This window comes from Dama dama, chromosome X (assembly GCF_033118175.1).
Source record: "Dama dama isolate Ldn47 chromosome X, ASM3311817v1, whole genome shotgun sequence".
Lineage (NCBI taxonomy): Eukaryota > Metazoa > Chordata > Mammalia > Artiodactyla > Cervidae > Dama > Dama dama.
In genome coordinates, this window is record NC_083714.1 from 27,763,328 (window position 1) to 27,785,073 (window position 21,746).

General features: G+C 39.9%; 1 protein-coding gene across 1 annotated transcript in view; it reads right to left on the reverse strand.

The window, feature by feature from the left end:
• The window catches only part of TENM1 (teneurin transmembrane protein 1), an 887,850-nt gene that overhangs the window by 141,125 nt on the left and 724,979 nt on the right, over positions 1-21,746 (reverse strand). Inside the window, exons 19-21 of the mRNA XM_061137497.1 lie at positions 17,578-17,697; positions 5,120-5,381; positions 1,903-2,170 (exon numbers count right to left, since the gene is read on the reverse strand). Of these exons, the coding sequence (XP_060993480.1) occupies positions 1,903-2,170; positions 5,120-5,381; positions 17,578-17,697 (650 nt within the window). The remainder of the gene's footprint in view (positions 1-1,902; positions 2,171-5,119; positions 5,382-17,577; positions 17,698-21,746) is intronic.

Consider the following 21,746-nt stretch of genomic DNA (forward strand, 5'->3'; position numbering starts at 1 on the left):
GTAGAGAAGGATGATTTGAATCCAGGGAGGGAGTCTGGCTCCAGAATTTTCTTCACCAGTACAGTCACTGGACTAGAGACTGAGCAGGACTCCACAGGCGGGTCAATGACCTCACTGGTAGTTAGCCTAATGGTAGAGACTGGCTGATGAAACCTGAAATTCTAAGAGGGATCTAATGAAAAATACAGAGCAAGAAACCAGATCGTGGAGTTGGCAAGAGCCCAGAGAAAAAGAGGGTAGTTAGTACCACAGGAGAAGCAATGAGCTCTGTCATCAGCATGGCTGGGTCACCATGGTGGGAAGCAGTGGACTCTTGCTGCAGGGAGACAAGAGTTGTCGCTCATTTGATAGAGCAGACGCTGACCTTCTAGGACTGCAGTGTATCCAGAGCAAGCCTGCAATTTGATGAAGTTTGCCTTTCAGGCTGCTCATGCTTTTTCTGGTTCTTTTTTTACTTTCCCCTATGCCTTTACAATAATTCTCCACTAACTGAGGAAATCTGAAGCATTGCATTGTCCCTGCATTCTAAAATAGCCCAACAGACATGAGTTAATTATTTAAATATGTGAGGATCTCTTGGGCAAAGAAGACTCACCAGTCTTTTTTCTCCTCCCTGTGGTTCCCTCTGGAAAGAAAGAGGAAATTGACACACGGTAGTCTAAGAAATGGGCTTCCTTGGTGGCTCAGAGGGTTAAAGTGTCTGCCTGCAATGCGGGAGACTTGGGTTCGATCCCTGGGTTGGGAAAACCCCCTGGAGAAGGAAATGGCAACCCACTCCAGTATTCTTGCCTGGAAAACCCCATGGATGGAGAAGCCTGGTGGGCTGCAGTCCATGGGGTCGCAAAGAGTCGGACACGACTGAGCGACTTCACTTCACTAGTCTAAGAAATATAGGTCACTTATATGGGACCCGTACCATGACAGACACTTCTAAGGGAGAATATGAAAACATCTCCTCTGTACTTTAAAAATAGTCTTCTCATCTGTCAAAGGGTGGTTACCATGAGCTACTGCCTGAAGGCACAAGAATCAATGGATCCCAATTGCGGTTCCCAAGACCTGCCAGGTCTCTCAGGAAGTTTTCACTGTCTTTTACAGACTGAAAGAAACAGACATTGGTGTCTGTCTGCCTGTCTGTCTGTCTCTCTGAGTATCATTTCTTAAGACAGGCTATTCCTTTTTTTATGTTAAGGAAGTTATCCCTTCTTTATGAAATTATGGTAGTGGTAGGCAATAGTAGATGGCAGGGTTTTTTTTTTTTTTCCTTTTAAAAATACTTATACTTGGCAAAATAAAAGGTTGACAAATCTGAGTCTCATTTTTAAAAAATGCCGTCTGTCTGAAGGCATTAAATATCTGAAAACCACAGATCCAAAGGACTGCTTAAGGTCTCTGCAACCTGTAAGATGCTAGGTTTTAAAGTCAAAAGGACTAGGAAGGCAGGATTTTTTATTTAACCAACCACAGTAACAAGTTAATGGAGTCTAACCATCCTAGACATAAAAGACAGTAAATGGAGAATCCTCTAAGTTAAAATATTGTATTTTCTAAGTGGAAATGGTAGTCTAAATGTCAAATACAGAAACATGACCCAAAGAACGCCCCCTCAAAGGTCATAGTCAAAAGGCAATATTCAGCTTTGGAGACAGTTACAAGTCAGATATTGTGTGATTCCACTGGTATGCAGCCATCATGAAAGGAGAACTAAAATCATTTTGAAGCAAAAATGTGTCAAAAGGAAACTCTCAACAGGCCCAAAGGGAGTGTTTAAATGAAAAAGTACCTTAGATCCTTCAAACAGAAGAAAACCCATAATTATTCTAAACACAAATTAACAGGCAGATAGTACTTTCTGTTTTGTGAACACAACACTGCTATTTACATAGAATGATTTCAACATACCCAAAGCCTCTGCCAGGCCCCAAACCTTCTGTCCATAGATGTCGGTCTTGTTCCAAGCAAATGTGTAGACAAGATTAACTGCAGCAGGAAACCACTTCTGCGTGAGTCGCCCTTCCACAGCTACTGTGAGGTGTACTTTTATCATCCCCACAGGAATGGTTGAATGTGTTAGAAGGATCCGTAATAGGGTTTTGTATCCGGGGGTGCGGCTGCTTAGGTAACTCAACCTCACAAAACTGGAAGGAATGAGGATCTCCTCCTGTACAACCTGAAAGAAAGAAAGTCAAATTGGCCCTTATCAGTGGTCACAGGGAGACAAGGGCACTGCATGCTTTTGTCCTAGAAGCATGTCAAAGGATTAAATGGATTGTGGATATCAAGGCATATAGTCTAGAATCTTTGTGAGGCTACATGAATATAGGTTTTATATTTTGCACCAAATCTGCATGAGGACAAGACATCCAGCCTATCCTGAGGACTGTTCTCCCTTTTTTTTTTTCCTGCCAGGAAAGACTAGGAAAATAACCATTTGGTTTTCCAACAGTGTTTCAAAAATTTCTTGGTAGGAGTTGGGAGACCACCCTGTGAATGTCAAGGATTTCAGTGGCATGGGTTCCATCTATTCAGACACAAAAGCTTGTTTGGTGTGTGAAGTCATCGATCACAAACCATTATTGGAGCCCGTATTCAGGTTAGGCTCTCTACGAGGAAGGACTCTGGAAGTAGGCCCAGCAAGAGATATTTTATGACAGAGACTATGGTGTCCTTAGAACTAATCTTTCCTGATGCCATCAAACTTGTCTTCTTTGGAGTTTTGCAATGACCCCGAGGGCCAACTTTTTAATCTAATTTTGCTTACATATTTCTCTGTGTCTTGGACGTACCAAGAACTGGGAACAAGCTTTTCCAAGCTGGCACCTGTGACTGAGAAGCAAATAACTCCCATTAACTCCTCTGCAAATCTTTTACAAACATGGGTCCCAGAGTGAAAATAACACTTGGCTTCTTTCATTAACTACTATTATTTATTGTTTATTAGCACAGATGGTGTTAAACAACCAAAAGTGGTCACTGAAACTGCATCTTGTATTCTGTGACTGTCAACTTTCCAAATACAGCTGAACAAAGGGTCCATCCTATTTAACACGTTGAAGGGGACATGGGCTTCCAGGTGGCAGTAATGGTGGAGAACCCAGCTGCTGGTGTAGGAGATGTAGGAGACGTGGGTTTGATCCCTGGGTGGGAAGATCCCCTGGGGAAAGAAATGGCAACCTGCTCCAGTATTCTTGCCTGGAGAATCCAGTGGACTGTGGAGCCTGTCAGGCTACAGTCCATGGGGTTGCAGAGTTGGACACGACTGAAGTGACTTAGCACACATGCATGGATAGTGTGGATATTTTTGTGCCCTTATTCATTTTTAGCTCAGGACCTTATACCTGCTTCCTTTCCCAGGCTGGTGCAGAGTAGAACTGATTGTCAAACATATTCTATCTCATATTGTTGGGGATTTCTGATCATTCCTTTCTTTCTGAGGACACAAATCCCTTTTGTCTACTCTTTGTCCAATTTTTCTTCCTCTACATTAGGTATTTGATATCAAAGCTGTCCACTGGCTCTGTCTTCTTAGGTGGTGGCAGAAGCCCAACAGGATAGCATGACACTCACCACCTAGGTATTTCATTTCCATAAGGAATCATGCAATCCTATAGCAGCTGGAAAACTTTTATTTTGAGGAAGACCCATGCTTCCTAATGACATCGTGAAACGATTGGTATACAAGTCCAATATACTCATTAAATACTATATAGTTTTTTTCTTCCTTTCCACAGGAAAACAATGGAAAAGACAGGAGTGCCAACTCTTCAGACTCTTCTGTGTAGAATATTATTTTTTGTCAGCCTTTCCTGAGGGCTTTGCTAACAGCTGTTGGGGATGTTGTAAGGGAAGAAAAACCAATTCAATCTTTGACTGTCCATTTACCTCTTCTTGACTATACTTGAATTCTGGATCTGATTTATGAGTTCATTTTGGTGGACATTAAACTATCATTATAATATTAACATTAAACTATCATTAAAATGTTTCTATAATATAGTGAGAAAACTGTACTGTGTTTGTTTGAATGACTTAGAATTGAAATGAAAATACTGAATGCTCAATAAAGAAAAACCCTTAGGAGTCCTGAAATATGAGGCTTCAAAAATATGTCCTCTCTGACTATAAAGCTTGAACATGTAAAAAGCAAAGTTTCAGACAAAATGTATAGACTTGGCAACTACCTTTACTAAAACATAGCTAAACAAGAGGAGCTGTCATGACTTCTAAGAACAATGACAACAGACATAAACTAGACAGTGGAAGAAAACTGGATTTCTTAAGGAGTTTAATTTCAGAACCATAAATGGTCCCACCTCATTGATTATACTGTTATCACTATGGAGCCAGTGAGCTTTGTTCTTTCGAGCACAGTGTTCATTAGGTCAAGGTTTGGGTTCTAATCCTCATGATAGCTAGTTCATCTTGCTTTGTTCCATGGCCAGAGATGGAGCATTATAGCCCTGGCCAATCACCTTGCAAATGTGTGCCAGAGAGATTACATTTGAAAGCTTCTCTTGAAAAATGAAGGGCAGCACATTACAGGGCTGGCAGGAGTACCAGGAAAAGGAAGCTAGTCATTATCAACTGTTGACCACCCCATGGATACAGCAAGTCCCCTACATACAAATGAGTTCTATTCTGAGAGTGCATTCATAAGTCCAATTTGTTCCTAAGTCCAGCAAAGTAAGTGTAGGTACCCAACTAATGCAATTAACAATATAGTACTGTAATGTAATGGGTTTATATTTTTCACACAAATAATACATAAAAACACAAAAAATAAAACATTTTATGGAAGGTTCAAGAGGGAGAGGACATATGTATACCTATGGCTGATTCATGTTGATGTATGGCAGAAACCAACACAACATTGTAAAGCAATGATCCTCCAATTAAAAATAAATTTAAAAAATACAATTTAAAAGTTAAAAAAGTTTTAAATCTTACAGTACACTACACGAAAGCACAACAACTTGTAAAGGATGTGACAATATATGCCAGACATGTGAACTAACTTATGTGAACACGTTTGTCCCTTTGAAGGGTTGCAAGTTGAAGATTCGTATGTTGGAGACTTACTGTACTATGACTTCTGTAATTTCAAGGTCCATGTACCCACCTGCAGCTCAGGAACAATAGTTCCCCTCTCTGGACAGGATCCTCCAAATGATGTGAGTGGGGAGGGAAGCACAATAGGGTTTGGGCTGATAAAGTTGGAGATATCGCAGGATGGTGGGTCTGACATAACTCTCTGCATGGTCACTTTCTCCACCACAATGAACTGGTTCCAAGGCAACCAGAGCGTCCTCTTCTCAGGTAGAAAAGGTGACCGGTCAAAGATTAAGACAACAGAGATACCACCGATGGCTACGAGGTCAAAGCTGAGAAGGAAAAGCAGAAAGTTTCAACTAAAATAAAATTAAAGTTTAAAAAAATAGGCAGTTTGAGTGTCCTTTCTTTCTTTGGGGATGCAAGTATATCCATTTGTCTTCTCTATTTTATTCCTTCTATTCCATCTAACTACATATTCATTCCATGGAGACTTCTTTTCACTATCCAGTAGATTTCTGAGATGAAATTCCATATCAACCGTTGCTATTCACCCAGGATTTGTAAACCAATTTTAATGCTGTCTTAAACAAAATCATGCATGAATTTCTGCAGAGTCAAATCAAACATCCTTGTTCCTCCCTGTGCTATAGAGAATGGAAAGATGACCACTGAACATTCATCAACATCTTAATATGCTGCATTATTCTTTCTCAAAATTCCTGTAATGTAACTCAATGAAAGTAAGCAACCAAAAGGTTAAATACCTTGTTCGCAGTCACAAACATAGTGTCATAAACTTGATGGTGTCTTTGAGATGGCATTTGAAGAAAGACAGCAGCTGAGGAAATCTGTTCAGTGAAATTGGCCTGAACAAGAGCATCTGGCTGAACCCTCCACATCTGGCTACCCCCTGGCTTGATTCTACTTGAACTCTAGATATAGAATTTCTGGTTTTGCCTAGAATGCTTCTTCATTTCCTGTTGTAAGAAAGTTTGTAATGGACCCTGTCCATCTCCACTGACAACTCCTTCCATATTACTTGACAAAACGAGACTACCTCTTCTGTAAGTCCACCTCTTAATGTGGCCTCTGAAATGACTCTTGAGTTGGAGCATAAAAGACTCAGATTTCAGTTCATTATGTACTAGATGGCTCTACCTTCTTGCTTTTTTATGTATAATGATGTCTTTGAGATAACGTATTTATCATTATATCATCATATCTTTAAAAGGTGAGCTCATCTTCTCCTGTGAGAACACCTAAATTGCAAGTAGCTGCTGAACAAACCATTGACAAGAGGATGTTGGAACCCACCAAAAAAAGATATGCCATGTCCAAGGACAAATGAGAAGCTGCAACAAGACAGTGGGAGGGTACAATCACATTAAAATCAAATCCCATACCTGCCAGGTGGGCGACCCATAAACTGAAGAACGATAATACCAAAGAAGTTCTCCCACTGGTGTGAAGGTTCTGGGCCCCACATCAGACTTCCCAACCTATGGATTTGGCAAAGGGACTGGGAATCCCCTGGGAATCTGACTTTGAGGGACAGTGGGATTTGATTATAAGACTGCCACAGGACTGGGGAAACAGACTCTTGGAGGGCACAAACAAACCCTGTGCACAGCAAGACCCAGGGAAAGGAGCAGTAATCCCACAGGAGACTGAGCCAGACCTGCCTGTGAGTGTTTGGGGGTCTCCTGCGGAGGCATGGGTCAGCAGTGGCCTGATGCGGGGACAGGGGCACTGGTAGCAGCAGTCCTGGGAGGCATGTGTTGGCACAAGTCCTTTTGGAGGTCACCTCAGGCCAAACAACTAACAAGGAGGGCCCACAGCTCTGCCCAATAGCAGAAAATTGGATTAAAGTTTTACTGAGTGTGGCCCTGCCCACCAGAGCAAGACCCAGTTTTCCCCACAGCCACAGCCAGTCCCTCCCATCACAAAGCTTGTGCAAGCCTCTTATCCTCATCCATCAGAGGGCAGACAGAAGAAGCAAGAACTACAATCCCACAGCCTACAGAATGAAAACCACAATCACAGAAAGCTATCCAAAATGATCACATGAATCAGAGCCTTGTGTAACTCAATGAAGCTATGAGCCATGCCATGCAGGGCCACTCAAGGCTGACAGGTCATGGTGGAGAGTTCTGACAAAATGTGGTCCACTGGAAAAGGGAATGGTGAACCACTCCAGCATTCTTGCCTCAAGACACCCATGAACAGTATGAAAAAGCAAGAAGATATGATACCAGGAGATGAGTCCACCAGGTCAGTAGGTGTCCAATATACTAGTGGGGAAGAGCAGAGAAATAGCTCCAGAAAGAATGAGGAGGCAGGGCCAAAATGGAAATGATGCTCAGTTGTGGATGTGTCTGGTGGTGAAAGTAAAGTCTGATGTTGTAAAGAACAATACTGCATAAGAATCAAGGTAAATTGGATGTGGTCAAGCAGGTGATTTGATTATAAGACTTCCACAGGACTGGGGAAACAGAGACTCTTGGAGGGCACATCAACATTTTAGGAATCAGTGAACTAAAATGGGCAGGAATGGGCGAATTTAATTTCAGATGACCATTATATCTACTACTGTGGGCAAGAAGCTATTAGAAGAAATGGAGTAGCCCTCATAGTCAACAAAGGAGTCTGAAATGCAGTACTTTGGTGCAGTCTCAAAAATGACAGAATGAACTTGGTTCATTTCCAAGGCAAACCATTCAATACCACAGTAATCCAAGTCTATGTAGCAACCACTAATGTCGAAGAAGCTAAAGTTGAATGGTTCTGTGAAGACCTACAAGACCTTCTAGAACTAACACCAAAAAAATATGTCTTTTTCATCATAGGGGATTAGAATGCAAAAGTTGGAAGTCAAGAGATACTGGGAGTAACAGGCAAATTTGGCCTTGTAGTACAAAATGAAGCAGGACAAAGGCTAACAAAGTTTTGCCAAGAGAAAGCACTGGTCATAGCAAACACCCTCTTCCAACAACACAAGAGACAACTCTATACATGGACATCACCAGATGGTCAATACTGAAATCAGATTAATTATATTTTTTGCAGCTGAATATGGAGAAGGTCTATACAGTTAGCAAAAACAAGACCTGGAGCTGATTGTGGCTGAGATCATCAGCTCCTCATTGCAAAATTCTGGCTTAAATTGAAGAAAGTAGGAAAAACCACTAGACCATTCAGGTATGACCTAAATCAAATCCCTTATGATAATTCAGTGGAGGTGATGAATAGATTCAAGGGATTAGATCGGGTAGAGAGAGTACCTGAAGAACTATGGACAGAGGTTCATAACACTGTATAGGAGGCAGTAACCAAAAACACTCCAAAGAAAAAGAAATGCAAAAAGGTAAAATGGTTGTCTGAGGAGGCCTTACAAATAGCTGAGGAAAGAAGTCAAAGGCAAAGGACAAAGGGAAAGATATACTCAACTGAATGCAAAGTTCCAAAGTGCAGCAAGGAGAGATAAGAAAACCTTCTTAAGTGAACAATGAAAGAAATAGAGGAAAATAATAAAAATGGGAAAAACTAGAAATTGTTTCAAGAAAATTGGAGATACCAAGGGAATATTTCATGGAAGGATGGGCACAATAAAGGACAGAAATGGCATGGACCTAACAGAAGCAGAAGAGACTAAGAAGAGGTGGCAAGAATACACAGAATAACTATATAAAAAAAGGACTTAATGACCCGCATAACCACCATGGTGTGATCAATCACCTAGAGCCAGACATCCTGGAGTGTAAAGTCAAGTGGGCCTTAGGAAGCATTACTATGAACAAGGCTAGTGGAGGTGATGGAATTCCAGTTGAGCTATTTCAAATCCTAGAAGATGATGCTGTGAAAGTGCTGCACTCAATATGCCAGCAAATTTGGAAAACACAGCAGTGGCCACAGGACTGGAAAAGGTCAGTTTTCATTCCAATTCCAAAGAAGGGAAGTGCCAAAAAACATACAAACTATCACACAATTTCCCTCATTTCACATGCTAGCAAGGTAATGCTCAAAATCCTTCAAGCTATGCTTCAGCAGTATATGAACTGAGAACTTCCAGATGTTCAAGCTGGATTTAGAAAAGGCAGAGGAAGCAGAGATCAAATTGCCAACATTCACTGGATCATAAAGAAAGCAAGGGAATTCCAGAAAAACATCTACTTCTGCTTCATTGACTACATTAAACCTTTGACTGTGTGGATCATAATAAACTGTGGAAAATTCTTAGAGAGGTGGGAATACCAGACCACCTGACCGATCTCCTGAGAAACCTGTATATAGGTCAAGAAGCAACAGTTAGAGCTGGAAATGGAACAATGGACTGGTTCAAAGCTGGGAAAGGAGTACATCAAGGCTGTATATTGTAACCTTGCTTATTTATCTTCTATGCAGAATACATCATATGAAATGCTGAGTTGGATGAATCACAAGCTGGAATCAAGACTGCCAAGAGAAATACCAACAACCTCAGATATGCAGATGATACCACTCTAATGGTAGAAAGTGAAGAGGAACTAAAGAGCCTCTTGAAGAGAGTTAAAGAAGAGAGTGAAAAAGCTGGCTTAAAACTCAACATTCAAAAAACTACGATCATAGCATCTGGTCCCATCACTTCATGGCCAATGGGGAAAAATGGATACAGTAGAAGATTTTCTTTTCTTGGGTTCCAAAATCACTGCAGGTGGTGACTGCAGCCATGAAATTAAAGGATGCGTATTCCTTGGAAGAAAAGCTATGGCAAACCTAGACTGTGTTAAAAAGCAGAGACATCACTTTGCTGACAAAGGTCCTTATAGTCAAAGCTACGGCCTTTCCAGTAGTCATGTACAGATGTGAGAGTTGAACCATAAATAAGGCTGAGCACCAAAGAACTGATGCTTTCAAACTTGGTGCTGGAGCAGAGTCTTGGGAGTCCCTTGGACAGCAAGATCAAACCAGTCAATCCTAAAGGAAATCAACCCTGAACATTCATTGGAAGGAAAGATGCTGAAGCTGAAGTTCCAATACTTTGGCCACCTGATGCAAACAGCAGTCTCATTGGAAAAGATCCTGATGCTTGGAAAGGTTGAGGGCAGGAGGAGAAGGGGGCAACAGAAGATGAGATGGTTGGATGCCACCACTGACTCGAAGGACATGAGTTTGAGCAAACTCCGGGAGATAGTGAAAGACGGAAGCCTGGCATGCTGCAGTCCATTGGGTTGCAAAGAGTAGGACAACAACATATTTTAAAAATGAATAAAGGGCAGTGGGATTCTCCTTAATATTCAAATCAACTTACATCCACAGGAGAGAGATATAAGGAATTCTTTGTGTTTAAAAAAAAATTCTTAAAACACTTTTCAATGGTAAAATGCCCTGGTAGGGAATCAGACTTAATTATGCATATCTCACCACTCCCTTCACATGACATTTATTGTATTTATTATAGTATTACCAATTGTGTCCTGTTGCAGAAGTCTTTCAGATAAAGATAAGAGGACAGTAAAAAAGGATAGCTAATACTGTATTTTTTATTGTTGTTTTTTCAGTCAAGTTGCTGTAATATTAAGGCAGTTTCCAAAAAAAGGATTTGAAGAACTGCATTAGCTATAGAAAATAATCTAGGTTTGAACTAAAAAAAGAAAACCCCAAATGGCTTATGGTTTAAGACAGAGAGGCTGAATTCATGATAATACAGGAGCAGTTTAAGGCAAGCACAGTGGGGGAAAATCCTACATTACTTGGCAAGAGACCTTTTCTCTGGTTCACATTCTACATTGATTTAAGTGTGTCCTTGGGCAAGTTTATTTGCTTCACCCAAACCTCAGCTCTTGACTCCTTAAAATTGAACTGCTGATTTATTTGAAAACAAAAACAAATGCAAACACAAAAACAAAATAAGCTATCCAAACAAGAACATATATACCTGAGAATTATTCTCTACTTCTAGAAAGACAAAGTAGAGAGGTCAGGCTTCTTATTTTGTAGAAAGAATGTGGTTTTGGCTTTATACACACCTGGGGTTGTATCCTGGCTCTGCCATGTTAACTTTGGGTCTTTGGGCTAATTATTTAACCTTCATGAGCTTCAGTTTCCTCCTGAGTAAAATGGGGTTAATATGGTCTTTCACTCAGCTACTACTGCAAGTGAGCAAATGAGATAAAGACTTAAGGGCCAAGCATAGAGTAGGGACTTAACAAATATTAACTTTCTTCTCAAATCAGATCCATTGCCCTATTAAATTTACAGACGTCGTCTCTTGTAGTTCAAATGAACTCGAGGCCAGTTTTTCTTTTTATTATCTTTATAAACAGATAGTGATTTTTAAGCTTTCCTGTTAACTGCCCCTAGGTGTCCTGTGTTGGGTTAGTTTGATGTGTCAATTTACTTGGGCTCTAGTACCCAGTTATTTAATCAAACACTAACTTAGGCATTGCTGTGAAGTTATATTGTAGATGTGGTTAATATCTACAATAAGCTGCCTTTAAGTAAAGAGGATTACCCTTGATAATGTGGAAGGGCCTCATCCAATTAGTTGAAAGAGCAAAACTAAAGTTTCTCTGAGGAAGAAGGAATTCTGCCTCAAGACTGTAGAGTAGCATCTACTCCTTGCCAAGAGATTCCAGTTTGCTAGTGTATCCTATGGAGAAGGAAATGGCAACACACTCCAGTGTTCTTGCCTGGAGAATCCCAGGGACAGAGGAGCCTGGTGGGCTGCTGTCACCAAGTGGGCTTTAACCCAGGAATGCAAGGATTCTTTAATATCTGCAGATCAATCAATGTAATACACCACATGAACAAATTGAAAGATAAAAACCATATGATTATCTCAATAGATGCAGAGAAAGCCTTTGACAAAATTCAACACTCATTTATGATTAAAACTCTCCAAAAAGCAGGAATAGAAGGAACATACCTCAACATAATAAAAGCTATATATGACAAACCCACAGCAAGCATCACCCTCAATGGTGAAAAATTGAAAGCATTTCCCCTGAAATCAGGAACAAGACAAGGGTGCCCACTCTCACCACTACTATTCAACATAGTGTTGGAAGTTTTGGCCACAGCAATCAGAGCAGAAAAAGAAGTAAAAGGAATCCAGATAGGAAAAGAAGAAGTGAAACTCTTGCTGTTTGCAGATGACATGATCCTCTACATAGAAAACCCTAAAGACTCTACCAGAAAATTACTAGAGCTAATCAATGAATATAGTAAAGTTGCAGGATATAAAATTAACACACAGAAATCCCTTGCATTCCTATATACTAACAATGAAAAAACAGAAAGAGAAATTAAGGAAACAATACCATTCACCATTGCAACAAAAAGAATAAAATACTTAGGAGTATATCTACCTAAAGAAACAAAGGACCTATACATAGAAAACTATAAAACACTGATGAAAGAAATCAAAGAGGACACAAACAGATGGAGAAACATACTGTGTTCATGGATTGGAAGAATCAATACTGTCAAAATGGCTATTGTACCAAAAGCAGTCTATAGATTCAATGCAATCCCTATCAAGCTACCAACGGTATTTTTCACAGAACTAGACCAAAGAATTTCACAATTTGTATGGAAATACAAAAAACCTCGAATAGCCAAAGTAATCTTGAGAAAGAAGAATGGAACTGGAGGAATCAACCTGCCTGACTTCAGACTCTACTACAAAGCCACAGTCATCAAGACAGTATGGTACTGGCACAAAGACAGAAATATAGATCAATGGAACAGAATAGAAAGCCCAGAGATAAATCCACGAACCTATGGACACCTTATCTTTGACAAAGGAGGCAAGGATATACAATGGAAAAAAGACAACCTCTTTAACAAGTGGTGCTGGGAAAACTGGTCAACCACTTGTAAAAGAATGAAACTAGAAAACTTTCTAACACCATACACAAAAATAAACTCAAAATGGATTAAAGATCTAAATGTAAGACCAGAAACTATAAAACTCCTAGAGGAGAACATAGGCAAAACACTCTCCGACATAAATCACAGCAAGATCCTCTATGACCCACCTCCCAGAATATTGGAAATAAAAGCAAAACTAAACAAATGGGACCTAATGAAACTTAAAAGCTTTTGCACTACAAAGGAAACTATAAGTAAGGTGAAAAGACAGCCCTCAGATTGGGAGAAAATAATAGCAAATGAAGAAACAGACAAAGGATTAATCTCAAAAATATACAAGCAACTCCTGCAGCTCAATTCCAGAAAAATAAATGACCCAGTCAAAAAATGGGCCAAAGAACTAAACAGACATTTCTCCAAAGAAGACATACAGATGGCTAACAAACACATGAAAAGATGCTCAACATCACTCATTATCAGAGAAATGCAAATCAAAACCACAATGAGGTACCATTACACGCCAGTCAGGATGGCTGCTATCCAAAAGTCTACAAGCAATAAATGCTGGAGAGGGTGTGGAGAAAAGGGAACCCTCTTACACTGTTGGTGGGAATGCAAACTAGTACAGCCGCTATGGAGAACAGTGTGGAGATTTCTTAAAAAACTGGAAATAGAACTGCCATATGACCCAGCAATCCCACTTCTGGGCATACACACTGAGGAAACCAGATCTGAAAGAGACACATGCACCCCAATGTTCATCGCAGCACTGTTTATAATAGCCAGGACATGGAAGCAGCCTGGATGCCCATCAGCAGATGAATGGATGGGGAAGCTGTGGTACATATGCACCATGGAATATTGCTCAGCCGTTAAAAAGAATTCATTTGAGTCAGTCCTAATGAGATGGATGAAACTGGAGCCCCTTATGCAGAGTGAAGTAAGCCAGAAAGATAAAGAACATTACAGCATACTAACACATATATATGGAGTTTAGAAAGATGGTAACGATAACCCTATATGCAAAACAGAAAAAGAGACACGGAAATACAGAGCAGACTTTTGAACTCTGTGGGAGAATGTGAGGGTGGGATATTTCAAAAGAACAGCATGTATACTATCTATGGTGAAACGGATCACCAGCCCAGGTGGGATGCATGAGACAAGTGCTCGGGCCTGGTGCACTGGGAGGACCCAGGGGAATTGGGTGGAGAGGGAGGTGGGAGGGGGGATCGGGATGGGGAATACGTGTGAATCTATGGCTGATTCATGTCGATGTATGACAAGACCCACTGAAATGTTGTGAAGTAATTAGCCTCCAACTAATAAAAAAAAAAGAAAAAAGATCTTCATAATTTCATAAAAAAAAAGAACAAGTTATAAAGTCACGTGACAGTGAGCATAAAACACCAAACGGAAAGGACATATTTGTTTGGAGACTGTTGTCAATCTACAATAAGACTAGTCCTATACATAGGTAGAAGACTGTTGTAGTCTATGTAAAATGCTTATGTCTGCCTTTAAGGTATCCAAAAATGAACAAACTCTTACCTTGAGGGGAATCAGAGGAAACCCTTTCTTCATCTTCCAAAGTCTTCCAAAGTTCTTAAGACCTTTAATGCTCCCAAGAATGTTATAAGAATGTCACTTCTTTACCTATTTTGTTTATCACTGGCTGAACTATTTATATGAGCACCTGTTATATATCTAAGTTGAGTGTGGCAAATCACAGAAGATAAGAGCCAGATTCCTTGGGTTCAACTTTTGGTTCTGTCCTTATTAGTGGTGTTAATTTGGATAAGTTTCCTCTTCTGCCAAATGGGGAGGATGATAATAATGATTCCTGTCTCATAAAGGTTTTGTGAAGATGAAATAGAATAACGTGTATGACAAATAATCCAGTACATACTGGTACATATTCATCTTTCCTTTAGAATTGCTGCTTTTTTATTTTCTGCTACTCTGGCCTTTCCTAATCTGCATAGGTGATCTCTTCTTACTTTTAGAGACACCCACCTTCCACTCCTATCCTTCCTTCTACTTCACTTTTTTCCTGTGACCTGGACTTTTCCTATTTTCTAGGAAAAGTTGTCAATTAGTTCTACAGTCCCCATAACACATCTGCATGTAACAGGGACTTTGAAAGAGTCAGTATGTTAACCCAAAGCAGTGATAGTGTTGGTGGGAACAGCAGGCACAGTGGCAGACAGGTGAGATTGACATGTGGAGGCAGCAAGCCAGAACTTTCAGCACCTTGCATATCACACTCTGTCTACTAGGTAACTAAATGCTAACCTCAACCTTTCTATAATCCTTTTGCCCTCAGGTATACAGATGGTTCCTGAGTTACAAGGGTTTGACTTTTTCAACTTGACGATGGTGCAAATGCAATATGCATTCAGCAGAAACCATACTTTGATCTTTTCCTGGGCTAGCGACATGGGGTAGAAACTCTCTCGTGATGCTGGGCAGTGCTGTAAGCTGCAGGTGTGTTGGCCACATGATTTTGAGGGTAAATAACCATTTGCTTACAACTCTTCTGCACCCACAAAACCAGTCTGTTTTTCACTTTCAGTGCCATATTCAATCAATTACATGAAATATTCAACACTTGATTCTAACAGGCTTCATGTTACATAAATATTGCCCAACTGTAAGCTAATCAAAATGTTCTGAGCACATTTAAGGAAGGTTAGGCTAAGCTGTGATGTTCAGTAAGTTAGGTGTAGTAAATGCATTTTCAACTTAAAATACTTTTAACTTATGATGGGTTTATTGGGATGTAAGCCCATCACAAATTGAGGAAGAGCTATAGTTTCCCTATGATATTCTACTTTTGAAATGTATATAACTCAATCTGAGGTAGCAACCAGCAGAGACACCTAAGTGGAAACTCTCATCATTCTGTCACTTTATGTCCAAGGGATGACAGTGGGACAGTCTGTTGGCATTTGGGGTGCATATTTTGAGTGTTTACACCCTTAGTGGAGCCTGAGGGAAGAGTTACTGCCAGAGGGGACTCTGACTAGAATCTACCATCTATATAAACTTAGTTCTCACAGTGAGCTCGGGGGAGGATGGTCTTGGAATTTTACTTAAGACTACAACCACAAAAATAACAACACAAATGGTCCCTCTTTAATGCTTTCTGTAAACTGGGAACAAATTTATAGTCTTTTTAGACATCACATTTCTTGTAGGTTTTTTTCTGAATATCAAGTAATTCAGTGAAACCTTTATATACTAGCTAAAAAACTGAGGCTCCATCATTTCTCCATGGGAATCCAAATGTCCCTGAAGGCATATTCTATTTAAAGAAATAATCTCCATTTCTAAATTTCTGGCACATGGTTGAAAGGCTGGCGAGGGAGAGACCAGCTTTGTGTACTAGCTACTGGTGCATGAACGACCAAAATTCCATCATTCAATCTAACTGAGAGAAAAGTCCATTTGAATTAGTAGAGAGCTCTGATTGTAGAATATTTGAATGGAAATATAGTTTTATATTGCATATATATATATATATATATATACACACACACACATACAGACTAGCTGTTCCCAGAGTAGTTCTGCTGAGCTTGATATAATGAATAGATGGCTCATTAATAATTAGCAATATAATTTACATCCAAATAATTCATATAATTTCCTAAAGTCTTAAAAACTCTTCCTTACTATTTCTCTATTTCTATATGCCTTTCCTTGAGAGGCAGTTGAAAAAATAAATTCAGCATAGCCCACGTTGAACCATTAACAATTCTGAAGTGGTTAGGACTAAAAATAAGGTTTGATTTTAGGTTCTTGAAATGAGATAGTCTCTCACACTATGATAAAGCTTCAAGGCAACAGGTCTCTTTATGTGAGTACTGAAGTGACTTGTTATAAGTAGGGCATTTTAAGGGTAGCCATCTGGAGACTAGGATACCTCAAAGCCATCATTACAGTGTTCCTGAGAATCATAAATAGGTACCTTTAAGCTGGACACATGGGCCTATCGACAAATATTCTGAATAAACATCTGCCTAAATGATGGCAACAAAAATGTTTTGTGAGCAAATCCTTTTTCAGGAAGAGAAGATTTAACTAGTGGTCTTGCTTCCCAGGTCTCAGAGAACCTGGGGAAGCCCTTAGAGAGCAGCTTGCTGATTGGTGCTTAAGGTTAATCACTATGGTTACATGGACACCAAGGGGAATTGATTAAGCTGCCCGTGCTCATTGATCCAGTACAGCCACTAGTAAACTAGACAGGACACATTTTTTTAAAATGTCTTAATGTGCTTGAATTGTATACCTTTGGCAGAAACCTTTTGGACAGCTTTATTTCAGAACTATATTGAGACTATCGTGGAAGAACAACCTACGTGTACAATACTTTATTATCTGCATCGTCTCACTGGATTTTGAGCTGGATTTATAAATGGAACTAGATGAAGGCTAGAAAACTTTCCAAACGGCTAGGGTTTCAAGAAGACTTGAGAGCAATAGTGCAGATTTAGAAAAGAAATTTGGTTTGATTTAGATGGGGAATAGAGGAAATAACACCAATGACTTTTTAGATACAACTTGAAGGAAGATAGGCTTATGAAGCCTGCATCATTTGAGCGCTGGTTTGACTCATGGCTAGAAGTCAGCATTGGGCCCTCACAATAATCAGAAACAACATTGACCTACCTTCCATCTTGCCGGCTGATGGTAAATCCATAATCACTGTGGTGCAAGAAACTAACATTCACCCCTACTAGAGGGGTTCCATCTACAGCCACCACTTGGCCTCGAATCACGCAAGCACGCCTGCAACACAAGATGAAAGACAAATCTAAAAGCATGCTGAAACTAGATTCTAGAAGCCAAGTTGGAGAAACTACAGAAAACACAGTTAAGCATAACAAAGAAAACAATAATTTCACCAGTGGGTAGTCACTTCTAATAACATTTTGGTGAGGGTGTGCATATCTTTTTTACTAATATAAATTGGGATTATACTCGGCATAGTTCTGAATCTTGATATTTTAATGTTGGTAGTATATTATTAAGGCTTCTCAGGTAGCTCAGCTGGTAAAGAATCTGCCTTTACCAGGAGATCTGCCTTTACAATGCAGGAGACCCCAGTTTGATTTCTGGGTCAGGAAGATCCTCTGGAGAAAAGATAGGTAACCCACCCCAATATTCTTGGGCTTCCCTGGTGGCTCAGATGGTAAAGAATCGCCTGCAATGCGGGAGACCTGGGCTTGATCTCTGGGTTGGAAAAATCTCCTGGAGGAGGGCATGGCAATCCACTCCATTATTCTTGTCTGGAGAATCCCCATGGATAGAGGAGCCTGGTGGGCCACAGTTCATAGAGTCGCAATGAGTGGGACACAACTCAGCGACTAAACACAACACATGGTATATTATTAATGTCATCCAATATAACTAGAAATTCCTTAATATATCATTTTGTTATTACATGATATAGCCCTAAAACAGTATTTCTTGTTTAATACAGCCCCTGTTTTAGGATATTTAGTTGCTTCTTATTTTTTCTACATTGAGTTTCTTATTATTTCCTTGGGAGGTAGTCCTAGTTGTGGAAAGATACTTTTCTCTTATGAAAATTAATAAAAACTAAAATTAGTTAATACCTAGATACACTGTAGATATGATTGAAGTCCCTGCTGACCACCCCCCTCCTGTTGTTCCTAGTCTTTTCCCCAGAGGCAATCATTAGTAACATTGTGTTGAGTGAATTTTCTATGTATTTATATACATAGGTGTGAACATTTTTTAGGCCCTAAATACATATTGCCAAATTGTTTTTATTGGAAAAATAATTTTAACAAAGCAGACTTAGTTGGATGAATTTTAACAGTTAAAGTTGGCAAAAGAGACATGGTCCCTGGTGATATATGAACCCTGTTTCTCTGACCTGAGTGAAATGAAATATTTCAGGAGATTTTCCCTTTAAACAGATGAGTTTCATCCTTGCCAAATAGGGGAACTCCATTAGACTAGCCCTTAATAGTGCTGCCCCCCAGGGACCCAGTCCACTAAAACAAGTAGACTTTCAGGTCTAGCCTGGCCAACAAGTTGTAACAAAGTTTAGGAGCTTGGCAATTAAGAAGAGGGCTCAGGGGCAACTCACAAGCATGGAGTATTCACTTCTCTGTCATTACCAGGGCAGTGGGGAGGAAGAAGTCTCTAGAATGTGTATTTTATAGCTGGAGCTAGTAGGGTTGAAGAAGGTTGGACAAGAGCAAAGATTTTTCCTAGGGCATCAATGTAAATTTTTTTCCCCACAAAGAGAAATTCAGGGTATCCAGGCAAGCTCAATCTTGGATTAAAAGGGGCCATGTTATTTGGGCAAACGTGACTTTTCCAAAGTAATCATAGTAATTTCACCCTGGTATTACATATTCTTTGAATCAGCAAGTCAAGGCAATGCATCTAAAAGCTCTCGGCCACAAAAGCTCACTCAAGAGAGAGAGAAAAAAATACCTCGAAAAAGCAAAAGACAGTTACCAGCCAAAGCTTATGTTATATGTTAGAGCCAATAAACATCACTACTAAAATACTGCAATCAGAGGAACTGGGATAGAAGTTATACTAATAGGATATTTCCTGAATCATCTAAAGCTTTCCCCCAATGCAAACTATAAGCCACTAAATATAGCACAAAGCTAAGCTGGGCTTCCCAGGTGGCTCAGTGGTAAAAAATCTGTCTGCCAATGCAGGAGATGCAGGTTTGATGCCTGGGTTGTGAAGATCCCCTGGAGAAGGGCATGGCAACCCACTCCAGTATTCTTGCCTGGGAAATCCCATGGACAGAGGAGCCTGGCGGGCTACAATCTATGGGGTTGCAAAGGAGTCAGACATGACTTAGCAACTAAACAACAACAACAAAGTTAAGCTAGTATAATTGATGCTATTAGTGCTTTCATTGAGCTCTTTAGGCCAACATTCCTAGTTCTGACATGAATCAGTGGCTTTCTTCTTTCCACTGAGCTGCCCATCTTATGAATTCTGTAAATAATGATTCTGAATGGCATGCAAATGGCATACTGGCACTTGCTTTGCCTTATCTGATTCCTCTAGTTCCTTTTTGGGGAGATTTTGAAATTTTGAGGTCTTGAAATCCCATATTTTTCTAATAGAGAAGACATTTGAAAGGTACCAAATTCTGGATTTTGAATTAATTCTGACAGCTCTGGTCCCTGGTTTTAAATCCAATGTAACAAGAAATGAAGAGAGAAGGATGTCTTTAGTTTTATACAGTAACCCTTTGAAAATCTTTACAAACCAAAATTTGACAAACTAGGTATAGATTAAGTAGAAACCAGCTGAGAAAATCTCCTACAAACTACATACAGATTGGAGCCAGAGGGGCTGAGAACAGAGGTATGTTTGTGAGGCCACCTCCCTTTGAAAATCAGTACATCATTGCCTCCTGTGCCTGTGTGCTGATGGCTTTTTGCAGAGTGTGATGGGGGTATTTATGAACTTGCCAAGGCTTTACCTTGGCAAAGTTAGCAAGGTGGGCTTTTCAGCAATGATGCCTTCCTAGGTGGTTGCTGATTCCCTATTGGCAAGACAATTCTACACTCGCTTATTTTATTTGTTCACATTAATCTATATAGTGTGTCTTCCCACAGCTATACTAGGCTCAATTATTTTTGTTTTTATTTTGTCAAGTCTAGTTGACATTATTTGCCCATATTTTACGACAGACACAGGCCTGTCTCTTCTCTTTGCTGTTCTTTTATTTTCTATACAGCTTATATTTATGAAGGATCCAGGCTGGTGAGTGAAAGTCTCATAAAAGTTATCATTATCCTGTGCATTTCTCTTGTATTCCTCTCTTCATTCTGTATCTCATTCTGAGTAGACTTGTCTTTTGACTCCTCTGCTCTTTAATATTCCTCATATTTTATGAAGCACACAGACTTGTGTGATAATGACTCATCAAAGTCATCATTATTCCAGACATTGTCTACCTGTTCTTCTTCTCATTCATTTCACTCTTCATCATTCATAAATAATGTGCAGACTTGTCTTTCAACTCCCCTACTTCTTTTATTCCTCATATTTTATGACCCACACGAACTTACAGCATATGATAAAGCCCCATAAAACTTATTATTCCACATTTATCAGCACTGAACTCTCTTTGTAATGTATTAGACTTTAAATGTCCTAAGATTCCCTGTATCTTGCTGCATTTGCTCCCATTATTTACACACTCTATGTCATCCGTTTTTCACAAGAATAACTCTTAGCTCTTTTTATTCCTGGATTACTAGTACTTACTATAATCTTTCACCAAATCAGTCATCCTGCATCAGTATAAATTGTCTAAATTTCAGGACAGTATTAAAGCGTTCTTTTTTAATTGGCAGTAATTGGGACTGGCACTGCAGGCAGAAACCGAGGAAAAAATCTTTTCAGGCAAAACTCTCCATTTCAGAACGAATGCTCTTGAGTCTGCTCCCTTTCCCAGGTTACTGCAGCTCCAGATGGCCCTTAGGGAACTGCAGATATATTCTTGGTAAATATGGTGTGTTGTGCCACTTTGTACAGCTCAACTGCCATTTTGTGCGCTCCCAGCTTCTAAACTCAATTTTCTTCATAATTGCGGATGGTAGCCTTGTATCTGTTTTATTTTTCCTGATTTACACAGCCACCAAAATGTAGTTTCTCCCTCATGTGTATAATCTGTGTATGCTTCTCATATCCAAGGTGGCCTGAATAATTCATCTTTTCCCTAGATTAGATCCTTGCTGAAGCAGGGAGGTGGGTACGCCTGGGGTCTGACTTTGGTAACCCCAGGATCCTACTTTCCGCGTTTTCTGTCCTGTGCGTCCTGC